We start from the raw sequence: 19645 nt of genomic DNA, 5'->3' as shown, positions 1-19645 counted from the left end.
TGTGGCTTGCAGAAGGAACTATTGTCATAGTGGGAAAGGGCATTGCATGCTCTGTATGTAATGTTATGTGAAGTTCATATCCACAGTAGAATTGTTCTTCAAATCTTTTAAATTATTTTTAAACATTACATGAACATCATGTTAGGCTAGGTTAATTTTCTCCCTTTTCAAATGTATTAGCATTTGTGAATTGATGCACGTATGTTTCTAGCCTTCTACTAAGAAAATCATAGTATGTGCCACAGTGGCATTCTCCATCTGTATAAATGCTGTAGACCCTTTCACTACAAACTGCATCATTTCCATTCTCACAAACAGTTTACTTTATTTCCGTGTAATTATAATCCTGTCCTGATATACCGGGGTGCATTCATATCTTATGAATGTCTTTCTGTGCCCATTTGTGCATAAGGAATAATGGGTCTAATGCTGTTCACAAGAGTTTTGATAAATTAAATTTTTAAAATACGAATCCTGAGGGGACAGCCTGATTGTGCCCTCAGCAGGAGGGGTGGACCTCTGCAGGGAAGCACTCAGCTGAAGGGAGCTAGCTTTCTGCTGCTTACAATACAGTTAATCTTTCTTTTCTCTTAGCCACTTGGCAGCTAGGATTTGCTGAAACATGCTTATTTTGCTACTAGTGTCAGGTGTTTTTGGAGTATTTAAGAATCCCACCAGGCTACTGAAATCCGTTATCTTCCCAGAGGAGCTTTCCATTGCAGGAGTGTTACTCTCTGTAACTACAGTGTTGGGGGCAGAATGATCTGGGGGAGGATTCGTAATGGGGTATGGATCCCTTCACCTCTAGGTCATGCATCCACAGGCAAGTTGGCTGTGATTGAAAGACTGCTGCCTAATGGTTCCTTGGGGACTCATCTGAAAGTAGCTAATGGATTCAGTATAGGTCTCACTGGGTAGGTGGTCATAGTAGAAATAAACCTTACCCCATCCCACGCAGCAGTTGCTAGCAATCTGACTGGCAGTGTCAGCAGAGAAATCAAAGATGGATGTGAACATTGAGGCTCTGGATCGAGGTTATTACTGGGGCAGCATATATATGTGTATGTTAGGGAAGCCTCACTTGTCTCTCCTACAATTGTTTGCCAGTAACATCTCAGTTTCCAGTGTACTGAATTCAGTGTGCTTGTGAAGCGCACTATGTTTGTGCATGTATAGGTTGTACTTTTTCATGTAGGTTTGATTTATGGCAAATAGATTTATACAGCAGAGGTATTGCAATATTGGACTGTTACTGTGTGCCATAGTTTTGCACATCTTTGCTTCTTGTTCTCAAGCCCTTACCCATCTATGATCACTTTATCTGGCACCTCAAAAGTGGAGACAGACTTCAAAAGAGTAATTGTGCAAGGCATAGTTCTTGGCTGTTACTCCTTCGTTGCTGGAGGCATGTTTTTTTCCTTTGCAGTCCCTTAGTCCATGGAATAGAGTGAATCACAGAATAGTTTGGGTTGGAAGGGACCTTAAAGATCACCTAGTTCCAACCGTTCCAATACCTTCTTCTAGACCAGGTTACTCAAAGCCTGTCCAATCTAGCCTTGAATATTTCCAGGGATGGGGTGTCTACAACCTCTCTTCCAGTGCCTCACAACCCTCACAGTGAAGAACTTCTTCTTCATATCTAATCTAAATTTCCCCTCATTCAGTTTATAGCCATTCCTCCTTGTCCTATCACTACATGCCCTTGTCAAAAGTGCCTCTCCATATTCCTTATGACCCCCTTTATGTACTCCTGCTCTCAGGTCTCCCCGGATACTTCTTCAGGCTGAACAAGTCCAACTCTCAGCCTGTCTTCATAGGAGATGCCCTTCAGCCCTCTGATCATCTTTGTGGCCATCCTCTGGTCTCTGGAATCCTGCACGTATGATTAGGGAGGATGATGTGTTGTGTCAAGCTGTCAAAATAATGAGTGATTTTTCAAATCGTATGTTAAGGTTTCAGCAGAGTAAGTTATGATGAGAGATGGCTGTATAAAGAAAAAAGCTGTTTATGAACATCGTTAGCTTAGTAGCTGTGGGGAGAATTGAGGTGTAATAGTTTTATGTCTTCAGGTTAAAGTACTTTGCAACTGTCTCCAAAATGAAAGTCCTTCCTAACAGTAACTGTCACTTGAACAAGAAAAGGCTGCCAGCATTAGCAATAAATAAAAAAGCACACTGCATTCTTGTACTCCTCACAGCTTTCTCTCATCCTTTATAAGCACGGGCATGAGAGCAAAGATAACAGATACTGATATACTCCTTATTCCTGATATTGTCTGTGACCAGCATGTGTGTTTTGCTAGTATTAAATGGATCTAACAATGTTTGTCACTAAAACAAATTACCTTGGGTACTGCTAGTGAGACAGTGGTTGTGAATGTTCAGTATTTTGACAGAATGGAATGTAAATGTATTTTACATTACATGAAGAAACAGAAATTAGTCGTAAGTTTGCCAGATAATCTGTACATGTAGTTTGATTAATTTTAGCTGAAGCATTCATCTAGGCTATTTTGTCCTGCACTGAACACTCAACAGTGGTAGGAGAAAGATCCTGATTCTGCTTTTGTTGCTAATATAGTGAAGATAGTGGGCAGTTAATTGCATTTCTTCCTGCTCAGCATGCAAGTGTGGTTTGGTCCAAAGAAGTATGAATCACTGCATATGCTGAGGCACATGGTGTTTCTCTTCCTGACATTCCTTCTGCTCCTTTCTGCCCTGCATTAGCAAGGTCATTGTTCTGCCCACGTGGACCCAACTGCCCTGTCACTCGTCTTCCTTGTGCAGCTATACTGAAGCTAGAAATTACTTACAGCTGGTAAAAGCACTGGAAATCCATATGAAACTTTATCTTCTCCTATGAAAACATTTTATGAAAGACAAAAAATTCCAGTCCTGTGGTGTGTCCTCTCTTCTCACTGCTGCTGCCATTGATGCCCTTTGACTGAGGGGGCAGGTGTGCAGCTTGGTGCAGAGCTGCCAGGGTGACAGGAGGTATGAGTGAGTGAGTGACCTGAAATGATATCTAATTGATGATGTGCTGTTTTAATTTAATTTTAAATGATACCTTTACTAGGGTCCAGAGCATTCATCAGCCAGACCTGAGAGGTTTCTGCAGATGAGCAATGATGATTCTGATGCTTATCCGGTAAGTAGATTTGTCGCTTATATCCTTTTTTTGTTCTTCACATTTTAGATGCATTTTTTGGTAAGAAGCATCCTTTTAGGTAAGTGTAGTGGGTCAAGATTAGTTTCAGAACTTGATGTAACATTAACTTGATCCCAGTAAAAGTAATGGAAGTATGAGGTATGTGCTGCTTCATTGCAAAGCTGAGGTCATACACAATTAATCTCTGGCAGCATGATCTTTTTATTGCTGTTCCTCAGGGCCAGTGATTCTGCTTGTTTATATTGCTGTGCATACTGCAAAGGGGTGTCTCTAGCTAATTTCTAAAGGAGACCAAGTGGGACTACTCCTGGCTTTTTGCAGTGGAGCTAAATTATACTGCAGGGAGCATGAAAATAAGAAACTTCTAAATTTTATTCAGCTAAGACTTTCATACTCTGGTCATTCATTTTTACAGACAAATTATGTAGCTCTACAGGATACTGGGCATCCACTTCCCCACTGCAGATTTCCTATGGAACTCTGCTATACATTAATTGAAAAGCCCACCAATTTTAAAACAGGCGAAATAAAATTCGTGTTTCAGTTTTGGCCCTGAGTTTGTTACCCTTGGGGCAATGATAGTTCCAAAGCCATGTTGCTTCTCAACTAAGTAATTTTTGTCAGTGAACTGGCAGAATAAAGACGTGATTGATTGACAGCATTTAAGCACTGACAATTGCACACAATGAAGCAAGTTATAAATTTCATCATAGAAGGCAGGAGCTCTAACCATGGACCAGGAAATTGTGTTAGCTGCTGTACCATTCTGTAATGAGATCATTGTACCTTTATCTACATATATGCTTACCTAATGTATATGTACATAGGTATGGGTAAAAACACCCTATATTCATAAAATACAGAAAACATAAAACATGAAATTTATGTGTTAAAAAGCATAAGAGGATGGGACACTTGCCAAAAATGGGAGAGTTATCTATATACTCAAAAAATGAATTCTAGTTTTAAGATTCTTTCAAAGGGGTTATATTTTGTGTCTTCCACCTACGGAAGTCGTAGTCCTCCTCACCCATCGTTCCTGGACTTCCCAGCTTGCTGAAATTAATGGAAAGTTTATGCATTTATTTACATAGATATTTAAGAAGTAGAAACAGAAGAGAGTGATTTATGGAGATGTTTCTCTAGCTAATCATACAATCTCATCAGAATCTGCTAATGAAGTATTTTTGAGGAAGATAATGCTTTTTGAGGAATATATTGCTGAGAGTCAGAAACAGAAGTATAGGTTTTGAGCCAATTTTTCTCGGTTTTGAGCCAATTTTTCTCATCCTGTGGGCATTTTTTTTCTAATGCCTTTAATGTCTCTCTCAGGAGTTCAGTGAGCAGTTTGAAGTTTCCCAGCTGTATGAATGCAACTGGATTGTGGTGAATTGTTCTACTCCAGCCAATTACTTTCACGTCCTCAGAAGACAGATCTTGCTGCCATTCAGAAAACCGGTAAAGTTACTATAATGGACCTGGTTATTCTAGGTATATTAACCCTCACATAAGGAGGGGTGTTTGCATATGGCATACTGCTAAAAAGAACAAGAATCACTGGTGAAAAATCTTAACTGAACACAGATTGAAGTTGCTGATTTGATGGAATGAAACTCAGCTCTGATGTGCTACAATTATGAAACTTGATTTTCAGTTTTACTTCTTTCTGGCTTGTCAGGCCTTCATATGAGCTTGTCAAGACACTGTAGTTAATAGGGTGTGTGACTATAGTCTGCGTGTAATTGGTGGAACTTCAAAAACCTGAGATACCTCTGTTGGATGTGTTACTGGTTCATAGGCTGTGATTTTATTCTGTTCTCCAAAAGAAGCATAAGCAGTAGTTCTTGAGAACCTTTAAAGGGAGTGGACTACCCAAATCTTTGAGTAATTTTGAAACTTCCTAGGCATTCAAAACAGGGGAAAAAATACTGTGTTTGCTGTTCATTAATCACATTAATTTGATCTGTAACATGTTCAGTTTGTGTGTTTAGTATGAACAGTGCTACAAATGTTGCATATAATAATGTAGATAAAGCAGTTCTTGAGTTTGGGAAAAATTTCTGTTTTACAGCTGATTATTTTGACACCCAAGTCACTGCTGAGACATCCAGAAGCTAAATCCAGTTTTGATGAAATGGTGTCTGGTAGGTCACCTTAAAGTATTATGGACAAATAATTAGCTATGTTAAGTCACATGTCAGGCTGTGAAGAAGGGAATCTGCTCTGGACGGTTTGCCTTTTCCTTTGGTGTAATTTCTGTGGAGCTGGTGTAGTGAGATCTAGCATGGACTTTTGCTGAAAAATCAGCTTTTGAGTATGGATTCTTAATTTTAAGAGGCTTGTCTTGTAACCAATCATTAATCTTAAAGGCAGTGGAAAGTGCATTCCCCTCTCTGCAGGGATGTTCCCCTCAATAGGCTATTAGGTGCCTCTGCTCTTTCTCTTCATACAAAAATTGAATTGTTCTTTGTGTACTATCTGCACCCTTTATATGTGATGGATAGGTTGGAATCACACTGTGCCTATTTGGAAGAATGAAGGGCACATTTTTCTTTACAATATTCAGTTCTGTGGCTGCCATGTCACAACAGATTTCAGATTAGAAATTCTGTATGGTTTGTGATTTCTCATTTTGTCTTGGGAGTCCCCTCTATTTCAGGCTAATCCTCAATAGTGGTCAAACTCCTAATTATCACTGAATTCTGACATACTTTTATGTTCCTGCAGAAGAGGCAAGGAAGCAGTAAAGTATTGCTGACTCTCAGCTAACTTTTTGCTCTATTTTTAATAGAGAGGTGAGAAGGAGGGGAAGACTGACTCCAGCTGACTTAATGTAGCACAGATTCAGTCTTTTTTAATGATGAATTCTGCTGTTCAGTGAGACAGGATAATTCTGACATAAATCAGTTCCTCTTTCATGTACTTGTGCTGCTGCTTTACTACCCCAAGATAGATGGTTCGAATGGGAGCTTATTCTCCTGATACGTGGGTGTGCTGATTCAGACTGGGAGGTCATGTTGCTTTCTGCTACCTTGCAGTTGGTTACTGTGGGAATAATTTTAATCAATCATATAAGGATCTTTTAGGCCATCAAGTTCCTCTTCCAGTTTCATGTATCCCAAGCAAATTGTCCTCCTGGGAGGTGATATCACAGGGGAAAAGATACTAGCATTGAGCATATGCATCTGAAATTGCATCTTATCACTTGCACTTGTGGCTCAGTACTGTGCTAATTCTTCTTCTGGCTAATGCCGTTCTAGCTCTCAAACAGATGTTTAAATCACATAAGTATATGGCAGTAATATGTGTGCTTGTGTAAATATTTCTGCAGTTGCCAGATTTAGTTGCATTATGAATATCTGCTATGCAGATAGTAATGTTCTAAAATTTTCTAAACCTATATTAATGTTAGATGGTTGAGATCATCTTGGAAAGAAGAAACAGTATTTCAGGTAATTCTCTGAAAAAAGTGGAAGCAAAGGTGGTCTATCCAATAAACTAAAAATTAAAGGTGTATTGCACAACACAAAGCAAAAAAAAGAAGCTACTCTTTAATATGTTTTGTGAAGTGTGACAAGTGGATTATTGACAATCTTCTAACTTCTTGAAACTAAACTGCTGAAAGTCATTGTAGCAGAATTACTGATCTGAAAAGTAGGAATAGAGAGTCAGCAGAACCCCATTACCATTGCAACCTGCTGGCTGCCCAGTAAAGGACTGTTTCTTGGGCTGCTTTTTTGCAATGTCTGTTCTTCTGACAGCACTTTTCTAATTGTGTTCTAACTAGGTACCACTTTCCAGCGTGTGATTCCTGAGAACGGGCTGGCAGCCCATGCACCACATGATGTCAAGCGAGTGATTTTCTGCACGGGAAAAGTTTACTATGATCTGGTGAAAGAGAGAAAGAATCAAGACCTGGAGAAGCAAGTAGCTATAACCAGACTTGAGCAAGTGAGCTCTCAGAAGGACACAGTCTTTGGGGGGACTTTCAGCAAGGGGTTCCTATGCTTTTAAATAGATAAAACTTGCCAGAAAGGATGGTGATAGGATTTTTATAGCACTTTGCATCTTACAAGATGTTACTTAATGTCCTTGTGGTGAAGGAGCATATCAATTGTATACTGGACAATGAGATCTAGAAAGCTTGATGACATTTCCAGAACAACGTAACAAAGTGAAGGTTACAATACAATGGCACCTTAAATTTGTATGTTTAATCTACTTTGCTTAAATGTTGTGAATAGTACACTTCGCAGCTACATTATCATTCACTGATTAAGGACTTCACTAGAAAAACTGCAGGAATGCAGGAGATATGGACTGTCACCTACTTCTGTTCATACTGGTGCAAGTATAAAATATATGTGTATTCACTTCTGACAGCAGGAAGTCAGTTAAAGAAATACAAGTCACTTTAAAGAACATGTAGTAAGTATATTAGGTACTAAGTGCTTAACTGTAATGGTTGGTTGGAAGAGCTGATGGATAAAAGGCCTTCCTACCATGGGCAAACACAATGTAGGAGAAAGCTTTACCAGTTATTACCCTTTCTTTCCAGATATCACCATTTCCTTTTGACTTGCTCAAAGAAGAACTTGAGAAATATCCAGGTGCTGATCTAGTTTGGTGTCAGGAGGAACACAAAAACAGTGGATATTATGATTATGTCAAACCTCGTTTCCGCACTATTGTGAACCACACTCGACCTATATGGTATGAGAAAACTTGCTTTGTCTCCTGGGCTGGTTTGTTTGCTTTTAAGTTTGGCTGGTTTTGGGGAGTTTTTTTGAGGATATTATTTACGGGGAAGTCATATTCTTCACAAATCAAAACCTGCGAGTCTGGTTTCTTGGGTGAAGCAGGGAAAAGTGTAGATGACTTTCACAAATACATCATGGGTATCTGGCTCCTCCTTGTAGTCCTAAAAGAAAATTAGTAGCAATTAGCTCTATATTTATTGCCATTTAGCAGAGCACTTTGCTCTCACATATTTTCTCTCTTGTCTAAGATTCTGTCTTTTTTAAGAATTTCACTCCAAATATTAGGTTTCTGGAGGAAACAGTTCTTTTGAGAGCTCAGTTCAGGTACTTTGCATTTATTCTAGATGATTGACTCTTGGATCTGGCCATGCGGCTGTCAGAGGAATGAGTCTTCATCGCCAAAAGCAAGTTACCTCATTATGAGACAGTGTAGCTTGCCTTGGGAGGGATGGGGGAGAAGATGCAGCTTAATATTGATGGGAGGGGGGAAGAGGGGGAAGCTGACCAGAAGGTATAACTGATGTTACAGCTTAGATTGATTTTTAGTTAAGAAAGATTGATGATTACATGTCCAAATCTGCCAAGCTGACTTGAATGCATTTAGCAGCATGCTGTCATGCTTGTTAGTGTCAAAATAGTCTCTCTTCTCACCTCATTTGTCTGCCCAATTCTTTTTGTCACAAAGGTATGTTGGCCGAGAGCCTGCTGCTGCAGCTGCCACAGGCAACAAGAACACACATCTGGTGTCGCTCAGAAGGTTCTTGGATACAGCTTTCAACCTGGAGGCTTTTGAGGGAAAGACATTCTAACTGCAGGGCACTGCCCCATCTCTGACTAGTAGTCTCTCAAATTACTGCATCTGAAAGAATAAATAAAAGTGGGGAAAATTACTGGAATAAAATTTTGTATAATAAAATAATGTATTTTTGCTCTACCGGATAAAACAATGCAGCATATGACTTCATTAATCTGCACCTTACTCACCAGTTTTTAAGAAAAAAAATAATTCCAACTTACCTTCCACTGTTTTTTGTCACTTGTCTATTTAGATCGGGACCTCTATGGCACAAGAGAGTGTCCTATCCAAGGATGCTCAGTAAGTCTAGCTCAGTAAGCCTCCAATTCCAGTCTGTGGCCAGTGTCTAATTACTGTAGGTAGAGCAGGCATTGACAGCATGATAGTTATGCACATCCCTGAGAAAAAAGAGGAGAGTGTGTTTGGGAGCCACGAAGGAAACAGGATACACTGTTACAAGGAAGATGATTAACAATTATTTCTAGATATATTGGAGAGGAGTTATGAAACCGAAAAGCAAAGAGTTGATAGATGGCTTTCACAGAGAAATGTACTGGCTGTGGTTTTTGGAAGGAGATGGTAAGGTGGTGATGTGAGGAGGCTGGAAATGGAGTCAGATTACAAAGCTGCTAAACTATGGCTGAAAACAAAAGTGGTGTGGACCACATAGGAATAAGGTGGAAGAGGGTGATGAAGGCAGAAATAAAAGTGACCGAGAAAGTTTGTTGGATGTAGCTGAGCAGAGAATTAAGTCTACATGGGACCACATGAGCTGACAGAGCAGTTGGTGATCAGCAGAGTAATTCAGCATCAACTGACGTCAAAAGTAAGACGTGGCAGCACCAACTGCTCCCACTCCCTGGGCTGCCTGCTTTGTTGCTCTGTGGTATTAGGGAGCTGTGGAGACCTGATAGCACCCATAAAAAGATCATGTTTGGATGAGGAATCTGTGTCTGTGCAACAAGAAGTGGGTTCACTGCTTTGTCCAGTTCTAATCCTTACCTCACATCTCTGTGCAGATACTAATTCAACTTTGGAGTGGCAATTCCTGATTTAGTCATGCTTTTATATGTTAAGAGGAACGTGGGCAAGCAACAGTTGCTGATTGACGAAAGGCACATGCTGTGGTTTTGTACAAATAGTGATTGATTTCTTTTGTCCTTTGTGTTTACTTGTCAATTAGGATATCAATTGCCATGTACTTTCATGTACTTTTATTGATACAAGTGACATAAGTGAACCTCAAGAGCTGGTTCTGTGTAAGGTGGCTGATGTACAGCAAGTACTGGAAGGGACAGAACATCAGGGGTTGTTTCTCTTTGAGGGAGGGAGTGCTTGGCTTCCTGGGAGACACTGCACAGCAAGGTGCTCTCAGGGTGACACTGCTTGTGCTTCCTTCACACTGCTAGAAAGCAGGTGGGCACCACTGAACTAGTGTTGTCAGAAGTCCTGTTCCCTCTGCCCCAGGAGAACTTGAGTCTGGGTGAACCTTGTGACTGCAAGTTTCTGCAACACTAGACTGTAATGGCAGGAGACTTCTTCCCTTCTTTCTGCTGGCTAGGAGAAGGAACTGCTCAGAGTAAGTGGTGTAGTAGGATATAGAGGAATGAGGACATGCCTTTGTTGAAAGCAGGAACTAGATGCACAAGGGCCTTGTGCCCCTGTGGTGCCTGGAGGGTTATGCTAGATTTGCTGAGCATCCGCTCATAAGAAGTGACTGGAAAACACATAGATGAGACTTCAGCCCCATGTCCAATTACTTCCCTGGCCTGAGCATGCTCCTGGGACACACTTGTGTTCTTGGCAGTAAGTTCTACCCTGCTGCTGCTGTCCCAGCTGTGACATAATAAGGCTTGACAGTTTATGCCTGATTCAGTGTCGGGTGATGGTGGAAATCTTCTTGTCTTGTCAAAATAAAAAGGTATATTAAAAGCTCATAGCAATGATCAGGTACTACTTGTCCAAGCAGATTACCAAAAAGGGATGTGTGCCTTATGCTGTTGCTCTATTTGGCCTGGAGACAATGTGATGGTGAAAAACTAATCCTCCTTTCAGAGCATAAATTTGATGTGGTAAGGTACTTACAATGGGATCCACAACCAAACTTAGTCCAATATTAATGAAACTCAGTAGTGTCCTTTCAAATCAGGCTGATAGCCTTGGGCTTCTTCTCTCGTTGAAACCTTGAAGCTAATTCAGACTTTCGAAACCTAATGAACTTGGGAAGTACTGCGTCTGACAGCAGCAAATGCTGTCTCGTCCATTTCTATAGCTCCAAACATTAAGCTGATAGTAGCTGTCACCCAAAGTATTTTAATGCTTTTATGAATGCTTGTTTCTGTGGCAAAAGTTGAGTGCAGCTAAATATTGCTGGCACTGTTTATTGTATTTTCAGCTTGCATAAGGCAGGTCAGTGCTGCATGAAATATGATATAAATGCACTGGTGCCACAGTATACGTAGAAAACAAAATTAACATAGAAATGTAAATGGTGAATGACAGATTTCCATTTTCATTGTGTATCATAGATTGTGGCATAATGGTTACATAAAAATTCCATCAAGAATGTAAAAAACCCTAATAAAACAAAAATGTGCAAACCCAGAATTCTCTGTTATGGCTGTTCTTTTTGACAGTTTCTCCTTTAAGCGTTGGCATTAGCATCCCACTCTGCAAGGGCAGCTCATTTTTCTGTTTTCTCAATAGTGGCTTATTTAAATGTGGTAGCAGCAAGGGAGTCAGTGCTTGGACTGAAAAAAAAAGATAATTATACAAAACCTTTGGGTTAAAAGTTGTAATAGCATTGAGGTTGTGTTAGAATATTTTGTTCAGTCTAGTTTTTTTAAGTAATAAGTGAACACGTTCCTACTTCAAGCAGAATTTTAAAAATACCAGAACCAGACTCAAATTGATTTATCTCATTTCTAAACACTGGAATTCATTTGTCTAAGCATGTTGATTCTACGTAAGTTTCTGTTAAATTACCTTTCCTGTTGCCTGTACTATGAGGTGGTAAATGTTCAGAAGGTTACTAAAGCTAAATTGCTAAATGCCTTGATTATACTTATATGCAGAATTCTGCTGCTTTTCTTCAACAAGGTCCCTTGAATAAAAGACTTCTTACAGAGAGATAGATGCATGTTAAATAGTGCATTATTAAAAATGAATGCGAATTACTGTAATGGCAGCTTTAAACCAGGTTAAGAAATATTTCTGTGATCTCACAGAAAACAAGTACTTTGTTAGAACTAGCTGACAAGTTAAATACTTTTTACATTCTAAATAGCAATCAATTAATTAATTTCTGTAGTGTTTGAAAAGGACTGTAGTAATATATAGGCCTCTTCTGCAAATAGTCTGCGCTGAAATTTAAATCACAGATTTATAACTCAGAAGGAAGAAATAGCAAATGTGAGAATCACATTGTATTTGTGGGTGAGATACCATGTTATGCATGCCCACAACAGCAAAAGACTTGCTAAGACAAGCAGCTTCTGTTACAGGATTATTTTTATTTCCTAGTAGCTGCCTGATGAACTGCCCTGGCAGTGGGGGTGTGCTTGGTGCAAACCTTCACTCTGCTCATGACACAGTTGGAGTCAGTCTGCTAGAGCAGAAGAGTGACCTGTTCTCTGGAAAGGGAACCATTCCACATGTTGCAGGAGGTAAAATTTAATGCATGAGACTAGACAAGAAACAGGAACGTGCGTGCATAGTCTCCACTGAGTAGATGAAAGTGTGTGTGTTGGAGGTTGTTGTTTGTTTCTTTTTCGTTTTATTTTGGTTTTGCTTTTTTTCTTTTGGTTAGACATACACACACTCCTCTGTCTGTCAATAAAAAGTCTTTTCGGTTGCTGTTAAACAGGCGTCACACAGCATGTATCTGTTTGCAGAAGTCCTTTTGATTGCTACTAACTTTACACAGGTGTCAAAGACTTGTTGCTCAACCTAGCTTTTTGCCAGTGGCACAGATGACTTTGAACATTGTTTAAAACATTAAATAGATGCTTACTCAAGAAATCATGTAAAGGCAAAAGATCCCTAAAAGCATGTGAAATACATTTGTAAAGTTAAAAAGTCTGGTCAGGATGCAAGAAAAAAGTCTGCTATTGTATATTGGTTCAGTGAATTCACTATGTTTAAATTTTACAGGCATCTCCTCAGGTTGGTATGGGGATTCAATAGAGGGGCTGTTAGGGCACCTGCCAGGCTAACAAGTTACGCAGTACAGGTGACCACATAATTGTGGCTGATGTGACTGGCCTGTGTGAGGATAGCCAAGCAAATGCTGCCTGTGGTTAGCTGGTTTTAATAAGCCAGGCCTATTCTGGCCCAGCTGTTCTGTCTCTTGTCTCCTTTGCTATCATCCTCTAAATACTTCAAACACTTTACCTTGTTTTCCCAGGAGGAAGGTTGATGGCTGGACCCCTGGGCACCAGCAGTGGGACAGGGGGTTCCTGTGCTCTATGGGGCATTGTTGGCTGTTTCTCTATTAGGAAGGATGAGAGTTACAGAGTTAAGCTACAGTGAACGAAGCTGAGGATGGCTATCAGGAAAGACTCAGGAGGGAAAGGGGGCTGCAGGATCACAGCTGCTTATTCTTTGTGAGGGCAGGTAAGAGACCTGGCTGGGGGATCTGGGTAGGAGTCTCTCATCCTGCCCCTGTGGTGAAGGGAGCACTGTCCTTCGAATTATTGTCAGAGCTTCTGAGGACTTTGAGTCCTAAAGAGGAACCCGTAGTGTGGCTGTGGATTTCTGATGTAAGACACTGGCAAAAGCTGCTTGGAATGTAAAATACTGCCATTTTCAGTGCAAGTGCACTTCGGTTTGTTTAGAAAAGGTGAGGAAACCTTTGAGTTGAAAGGTGGGAGAGAGATGCATGAGGGTTTTGTTTTTGTTGGGGTTTTTTGATTGCTTGTTTGGTTTGGTTGCTTGAGGTTTTGTGATTTTGTTGGTCTGTTTGTTTTTCCCAAAACCCAAGCAACAAAACAGCCCTTTAAAAATCAATTTTCTTTCCCTGGGGGATGTGAAGCATGACCTGCCTTTGGCTAGGCTGCACCCATTATTCCCAGGTGAGATCTGCTGGGACAGATACACTGCGTCGCTACTCTTCTCTCTCTCTGTGTCCTATAGACAAGATTGCAGGTCATGGGGCTTTGATGAGTACCTGTCATACAACCTTTCTGTGCTGATGAAAACATGGATCATTATAGTACACTCAAAAAATCTTTGCAGATGAGGGTAATTTTGTATGCATCTTTTTTGCCCTTGTTCTTAGATAGTGAAGGTTACTAAATGGAATAAATACAATATGAAACTTTGGAACTTGAAATGACAAAAGGCATTCAAAACTTCTAATATCTCTGATCAAAAAGTTTTGTGTATTTTTTTTGTTCTTCTTGGTCATTTAGTAGTTCTGCAAAATCCAGTTTTGTAGCAATAGGAGCCTTGATTTGATGGACTGTACTGATTAAGAAATGATTCTTGAAAGTTTTCCTTCATGTTTATGCAGAACAAGGACAGAGATTAAGTGGGTACATTTCCTTAATCATCAGTTGAAGATATTAGGAAACAGCATGCGAACTGAAATAGAACTCAACATACTTGCAAGAATGAAATAGATGAATATTGCCTCTTTTCCAAGTCTTGTTTTTTAAAAAGAACTGTTGAGACCACTTCAGATTTTAGATACTTCTGAACCCTCAGCTTGTGCTTTTCTTAAAGCCATTATTTAAAATGTAGCCTATTATGCGAAAGTAATAAAAGAACAAAAGGATTATATTTTTTTTCAGGAAACAGTAGTTTAGTGATTTATTAGCTTTGACTGAAAATGTTTCACAGATTTTTTTCCAAGTTTTCAATTATTAATAAGTGCACCAGGCAGTTCCCTTGTGATCTTTTAAGTGATGCAGTCATTAATGGCAAATGGAGATATAATTTGTTTAGAGGGGAAAACAGTTGTAGTCATCACTAAAGATGCTGTGTGAAACCCTGAAATATAATTTCTATTGCAGAAATCTTTACTTCCTGTTCAATGACCCGTGAATTCACCGATACTCTCACAAAGAAGCACAGAGGAACTTTCTGCTCATGTTGTACCCAACCTGCTTTGTATTCTTCCCCCCTTCAGGAAGGAGGGTGTGCTCAGACTATCACAGTGAAGAAGCTCTGCATAAGAGCTCAGCTTGGCTCTATTCTTTTCCTTGGATGGATGTTACTCATTATCAATATAATGGGTTTGTTTTAGTAGTGGTTTAAGTGACTGCATTTCAGTTGGCCTTGCAGTGCAACAACAACTGCCTGCACAAGGTGTTGGTTGAAGGGCAGCGATGTTTAGTGCTCTCACAGATTTCTCCCTGCACCTGTGATGCTACATGGGGTAAAGGAAAAAGTTCAGGTCTATGTTGAAAGGTGCCTGAAAAAGCACGCCCTTAGTATCCTCTCTCAGGGGCTTGGCTGTGCCATAAAGAAGTCGTCAGGTTTTCTCTCTAGTCTCCCAAAATGACCTTGCCCAGGCTATGAGGTTAATTCTGCACTGATGACTTGAGAAAGCTTGCTTAGGTTTCCAGTAAAGGTCCCATTTCTGCAGTAAATCAGTTCCACAGGCAAGGCCATCAAGTAAATGTGAAACATCATTTTGTGCTGGGCAGGACTTTGCAAGGGTAAACTTAATTAGTAAAAAGCAAAACACATTTGAAGAAAGAGTATGTTTGCCCATATTTGAAGAAAGAGTGTATTTCCCCAAATGAGTGTCTCCACTGCTGTGGATGAAATAAAGAGGATAAAATTGTCTAATGCAGAACATGATAAAATGACTGTACGTAATTCTCCATGACTAGAAATAGGTGTTTAAGCAACTGCTCCCAATAGGCTTGTTAAAGATGAAATATTTATTGCTATATGTTAATTACAGGGTTTAAGCAGTACTTAAGTAATTTAAAGGGATTTGCTTCATCTTGCTTTCAGTAATTTTATGTGATTGAATCCTTCTTCATCAGTTGCTCTTTGTGCTAGAGTTTTTTGCACAAACATATCCTTAACCAAACAGCATTTGCAATGTTGATTATATTGTACAGAATGAAGAGTGAAAAATCTTCTTCATGAATTTCATGGCCCAAGCAAAATCAAATCCCATCAGAATTAATGTTTTTGCATATGCACTAAAACACAATGGCTTTTCAAGTCTAGAAAAATCTTGTTTAGATACAGTAAAGTTATATGTTACTCCTGGGATATTAGTCTCTGACACTAGCAACCAGTTTTGAAGAAATCTGTGTATACTTACTTTTTTTGGAGGTTTAATGTGAGAAATACATACTTACCATGTAAGTCATCTTCCTTCCCTTGAACAGCATAGAACCATAAATATTTTGTGCCTTTACGTCTTAAATACTTTTTGTGCAACATATTTGGCACAAAATTCCTTTGAGGAAAATTTTTGGTTTATCAGAACTTCAAGCTACTGTTGACAAAACTTAGAACTGATAAAGAGTTGAAGCTTTGTGTTGCCTAGGGACTCTTCATCACAACAACCTCCTGCCTATTCAGAAGGAAAGATAAACAGAAATAAAGCAACTTAACCTCCAGTGAATCTAAACAGTTCCTAGTTGCACTCTTAGATAATTAACTTCTCCTATGATGTGCTCATTTAATAGATACCTAGTCATATGTGACCATGTTTATTTAATGTGATCTGCAATATTTATACCACAATACACCCTTCTCATTATAAAGCTGACATTCTTTATTTACACACACATTCTGAAGCTCTTGCTTAGACAAAACTCTACAGGCTTCAGGAAGATATATCTGAGCATGCACATCAGTATGTGACTGCAAATAAATGACCTCTGCAGGGGCTGTCGGGGGGGAGGGGGAAACCCACTAATATTTTTCCTTCAGCATCACTCTTCTGGTATTAATGGGCATTAAAAAATCAGGGACATGCTACATGAAGTGTGATTATTATTATATTTTAGGTTTTTATCACAGCCCTCAAGCGCCTCACTAGACTACAGTAAAACTGTATTTTTCATAGTAAGCACAGTGTTACGCAGCTTAGGAGCTTAGCAGATTTATGCAGAACTTTAACTTTGTAGATCTTGTGTCTGTAACAAAACCCAAAGGGAAGTAAGCAGAGGTCTCTGTAGCATATTCTGTCCCCCGGAATTAATTCCTATGCCTATGACAAAGACCACTAGTTTGTAATATTTCTGGCTGTAGTTCACATGGCCTTGGTGGATGCCTTCTTGGTACATTCACATGTATGAGAGAAAATGTTTGTGTCTGAGTAACACCTATATATGTGGGTGCAGAGCAACCCTCTCAAAACTGCGTGACAAAATTGATCTAAACTGAAAGTTGTAGCAAGCAAATGGCCACATTTCAAATTAATCTTAAATTAGTAATGCATCTTGTCTCTCACTGGAATGAGCCTATGCTGAGTTGAGTCTTGTAAATATGTGCCTTGTCAGAGCAGAAGAATCCAGCATGTCTTCTGTGGGCTGTTCTCCACTCATAACTCGCGGGCATTGATAGGGAATGTTCTTGATATTTTGAACAAAAATACCTTAAAATAACCGAAAGCGATCTGAACAGTTGAAAGTAGCAGTTAAAAACAGAAGAACCGCTTTGTTCCTCTCTTTGGAGCTGAAAACAAGTTTGTTTTCAAAAATAAGTCACCAGCATAAAGCATTTCCCCACACCAATAGCGGAGTGATGTACAGTGAGTTTTAAAGCACTTTTCACTGGAGTGTTGGGAAGTGTTTTAGGGAACACAAAATCTGAGACTCAGAGCTGTTATCTCCATTTCAGATGCAGGAAATAGAGATGGGATTTCCTGCACACTGTAAAGTGAATCTGTCATGGACTTTCTCTTAATATGTAAAAATGAGGTATAGAAGTTTTTAGTGCTGTGTTTAATGTCATGGTACTGAATGGCCACTACACAAATGAACAGGAAAGAAATTTATGTATGGTATCATTTAATTTTTTAAATAATTATTCTTTTAATAAAACCCAAACCAACAACAACAGAAACCCCAAGAAGCCAACTATTAAAATAATTCAAGTTTGTTCCTCTAATGAAGTTTAAACTCTTGTCCAAGAATTGTGCCATTATCAGCTGTATGTTACTTTATTTTTCCAACTACACCATTAGAAGTGCACCCATGGGAAGCTGATGATTACCATTGTACAGTCGCTTTAAACCAAGCAGAATGTGTCTGAGAATAAATAGCACCTTTTCAACTCTTCTTGAGTAATTGTATGGAGTGATTTCCTTCCCATGCACCACTTCCGTCTCCACAAAAGAGCTCCCAAGTCCTTTGTAGGGTGTTTTTGTTCAGGCTGGCCACCATAAAAGTGTACACCACTCCTAGCAATAGCTGTGCCACTTTGCCATTAGGCTTCTGAGAACAAGCTACTTGATAATTAAGTAGCTGCTGTCTTTAATATGGTAATGCGTGGTATAAACACCTACAGTACTTGTAAGGGGAAGTGTTTTGTTGTGATGTATGGCTTCTGCAACTGTTGGCAGTGATGGGCAAGAGAAAAGTCTTCCTGTCTGCTGAGAATGTCAGTAGTGTGCTGGATAATGACAGCTTGCTCCTTTTTTAAATGCTCTCATATGCAGAAGAAGCTTCATCTCTCTTCCTACTGTTTGACACCAAACACCAAAAAAGTGCCTAAATTAGGAGCCCAGGGATCCCACAGTCTTGGTAGACTGTATTGCTTTGTGGAGAGGCCTCTCTTCATCCGTTAGAGAGGTAGCCCAGGGCAAGCCAGCTCCTAAACTAAGTGCTTCAATAAATTGTCTGCAATTAAATGTGACAAACTCAGGCACATTTGATTGGGCTGGCCTCTCAAAACTTTGGAGATGTGTTCTGCAAGGGGGAGTAGGCTGGGTGCCACCCAACCATGCTGCTGTGCAGCCTATGCTTGGTGTAGTTGTTTTCACCTTAATGTATCAAGTGGTGTTAATTTGCTTCTTGATAGCTAATGATTTTTTCATTTTCCCTCCCCTTTTGAAGAAATTGCTGGAAAAATTGTCATATCTTTTTGAGCCATTTGCAAAACATAAGGGAATGCACATCATAGAGCTTAATCATGTTATAAGAGATTGTTACTCTGAAAGGCAAACTATTTTAGTTCTATTGTGTTATTGTGCCATTAGTACCGTTTGACTGCCAACTGTGCAGCAGCGGGGCTCCAATCAATGGGAGCCTATGTGTATTTTCCATTGCAAATAGTGCCAAGGATAGGAGGGAGAGAGGCTCTTAGTGGTACAGTTTTTTCAGTGATTAATAATACTTGAGATCCATTTCAGTGATCAGAAATGTGTCTTAATGAGACAATTAGTCAAAGCGTAAAAGCTGCACAGTAATTTAGTTGGTGTTACTAGTGGAATAATTTGCTGCTACTGTTTTCTTCCTCCTGATTTGACTTTGGCACAATAGGCTGGGTGACAGACACTGTAGAGAGGACTTACAGGCTAGGTTCAGTTTTCGAACGGCCATGATTATCTGTGGGGCAATAATCCTTTTAAAAATGAGGGAGACTTTGAGGAAAAAAAGTGGTGATTTCACATATAAAAAACCAAAATGCCTTTGTCCAAGTGGCTACTACAGTGCCTTCAAATATCCAGCTTTCTGCTAGTGCCTTGGCAACTGATCACAAGTAGCATATGGGGGATGGGTGCCAAACTGAAAGGGCTACTTCAAGTTTGTATTTATTTTTCCCTCCCGTAACAAAAGCACAATAACAGGGCTTGAGATTTCTTGATGCATTCTAGCTGCCTGTGTTAAAAAATGTCTGACGGAGCTGATTTTTAATCTCACTGGAAGATATCTCATCTTCATATTAAAAATCTTCTTTCGTCTGTTTCTGATCTTTCACAGTTTGGCCATAGTATTACCGTAAA

At 39.6% G+C, this 19645-nt stretch overlaps 1 protein-coding gene across 5 annotated transcripts in view; it reads left to right on the top strand.

Moving 5' to 3' along the window:
• Nucleotides 1-11331, top strand: part of OGDHL (oxoglutarate dehydrogenase L) — a 54391-nt gene extending 43060 nt beyond the window's left edge. For all 5 annotated transcript variants that reach the window (XM_065670787.1, XM_065670786.1, XM_065670785.1 and 2 more), the window contains 6 exons: nucleotides 3076-3147; nucleotides 4501-4626; nucleotides 5240-5312; nucleotides 6956-7119; nucleotides 7727-7881; nucleotides 8614-11331. In XM_065670787.1, coding sequence (XP_065526859.1) covers nucleotides 3076-3147; nucleotides 4501-4626; nucleotides 5240-5312; nucleotides 6956-7119; nucleotides 7727-7881; nucleotides 8614-8737 — 714 coding nt within the window. In that variant the 3' untranslated portion in view covers nucleotides 8738-11331. The remainder of the gene's footprint in view (nucleotides 1-3075; nucleotides 3148-4500; nucleotides 4627-5239; nucleotides 5313-6955; nucleotides 7120-7726; nucleotides 7882-8613) is intronic.
• The last annotated feature ends 8314 nt before the right edge of the window (nucleotides 11332-19645 follow it).

The sequence above is a fragment of the Lathamus discolor genome, chromosome 3 (assembly GCF_037157495.1).
Source record: "Lathamus discolor isolate bLatDis1 chromosome 3, bLatDis1.hap1, whole genome shotgun sequence".
Classification (NCBI taxonomy): domain Eukaryota; kingdom Metazoa; phylum Chordata; class Aves; order Psittaciformes; family Psittacidae; genus Lathamus; species Lathamus discolor.
This window is presented reverse-complemented; position numbering and strand designations above follow the sequence as displayed.